Source organism: Centruroides sculpturatus, unplaced genomic scaffold, assembly GCF_000671375.1.
Source record: "Centruroides sculpturatus isolate CEXI.00-Female unplaced genomic scaffold, Cexi_2.0 scaffold21, whole genome shotgun sequence".
Lineage (NCBI taxonomy): Eukaryota > Metazoa > Arthropoda > Arachnida > Scorpiones > Buthidae > Centruroides > Centruroides sculpturatus.
The window spans coordinates 1,113,904-1,115,988 of NW_019384490.1; the positions used below are offsets into that span (position 1 = coordinate 1,113,904).

Genomic DNA, 2,085 nt, shown 5'->3' on the forward strand with positions numbered 1-2,085 from the left:
AGTTAATTTAGTATCAAAAACGTATTTATATATTATCAATTAATATACTAACTAACCTCTATAGAAAATTCTGTATTGGTTCAAGAAATAAGTATTTATTCTAAAATTAATAAAATTTTAAAAATATAAATTGATACAAGAATTAATTAATTTTTTATTTTAAGCTGGAAGCTGAAAAAAATAAATTAGAAAATCTATTAAATAACAATTTATACAGGAGAAAAGAAGAATTGGAAGCGGTAAGCATAATATTTTTTCTTAATTCATATGAATTAAATATTATAATAATAAAAATAGTTAAATTTTATGAAAGTAATAACTGTGATTTTAGGTGGTTTATTTAAGTCTTAAAAAGATAGTGTAATGACACCAATGATTGATGCTTTAAGGTAACATAGTTATAAAAGAACTTGTACAATTTTATTGTTTAAAGCTAAGACTGTATTTTGTTTCCCTATAATACATGAAATTATGCTTATTTAGAAGATACTTAAAAATTAAAAAAATCATAATTAATTTTCTGCAAAAAAAAATTGATAAACAAACAACTATATTTTTTTCCAGTAATTGACAGTTCACAACATCACAGACAGCATGTTAAACAACAACATTTCCAATTAAAAAGATATTTTTATGAATTATGGCTTGAACCTACATTTAAAATATATATGTGGAACATGGAGAGAAAGTTACCTTTTTTAAAATTATAATAAGAATATTCAGCTGTTGACTAGACATTATTACAAACTAGAGAAACTGTAGGCCTACTTGGGCTTCTTTAGTTAATATTGTATCCAGAGAAGAAAATGTTGAAAATTAATCCTTTATGTCCCAGATTTGTTTGGCTAAAATTTTTATAATGTTTTTTGTGATGATATTTCAGTGGTTCAGAAATTTTCTCTGAACCACCGAAATATTGTTACAATCAGACCATACATGATTAGTGCCAAGAAACTTGTGTATTTACAGAAGTTTCTTGGCACTAATTATGTGTCCAACATAATGATTTTTAGCATTCTTCACAGTTGAAAGCTCTGTTAACACCCACATGCAAACCTGAAGACTGGTTTATTCTGACAAAATTGATTTTCAGCTTTCATTTCTTCTACAAGATAATGAAAACAGATTTTACTGCTGCTACCATGAAGTATCATCTTTGGTGTAAACTTTTCTCTGCTTTGCTCCTTAACAAAAAGTTAAGATCTTCTAGCTTCACACACAAGTCACAACTAAAATGGCTTTTATTATATACATCTCTCGAATGTTCAAAACTGAACTACATCAAATCACTTGGTAAAACTAAAAAATAACACTAGACTGTATTAGCTGTCTTAAAATTAAACTTAAATCATCATTTACTAGAAATTTTAGTGGTATTTGTCAATTACTGGGTTTATGTCAAACACTGGTTCCATTACCCTACGTGTCTAGTCATAATTTTTGAAAGTAAAGTTTTTATTAATGTACTTTATGAAAAACACTTAGGTTTTATTGTTTTATAACTGCTGATGTTCACATATCACTCATGCCTATATTTTGAAGACATATTTCTCTATACAGATATGAAGTTCTAACACTTATATATGAATATAAAATTTTATCTTGTAAAATCTGTAACAGTAATTACATCCAATAAATTGTTATCAAAAAGTTATTTATAAGCACTTCTTAAATGTTGATTAAAACTGATTTTAAAATCAAATTGTTTTTTTTATATGAAATATAGTTTGTAAATAAAAGTATAATTTAAAAAATAGAATTTTTAATCTACACTAATATTATAGAGGTAATGTTTGTAAGTAAGTTTGTATGCAGCAAGTAATCTCCGAAACTACTCATCCGATTTCAAAAATTCTTTCACCAGTATTTAGAATGGAACTTCAGGATGGACATGGGCTATACAGTCGACCCCCCTATAACACTATTGATAATTCCGTTTTATATGAATTCCATGTTGTATGAGTCACTTAGATTTTACAAATACGTGAGCCGTTCACAACCCGGCACACATATTTGTAAAATCTAAGTGACTCGTACAACATGGAATTCATATAAAACGGAATTATCAACAGTGTTATAGGGGGG

At 26.7% G+C, this 2,085-nt stretch overlaps 2 protein-coding genes across 4 annotated transcripts in view; both read left to right on the forward strand.

Annotated features, from left to right (window-relative positions):
- Positions 1-1,526, forward strand: part of LOC111621758 (structural maintenance of chromosomes protein 3-like) — an 89,687-nt gene extending 88,161 nt beyond the window's left edge. For all 3 annotated transcript variants that reach the window (XM_023363994.1, XM_023363995.1, XM_023363996.1), the window contains one exon: positions 165-1,526. In XM_023363994.1, coding sequence (XP_023219762.1) covers positions 165-344 — 180 coding nt within the window. In that variant the 3' untranslated portion in view covers positions 345-1,526. The remainder of the gene's footprint in view (positions 1-164) is intronic.
- The window catches only part of LOC111621759 (structural maintenance of chromosomes protein 3-like), a 25,322-nt gene that overhangs the window by 8,001 nt on the left and 15,236 nt on the right, over positions 1-2,085 (forward strand). The window lies entirely within an intron of this gene.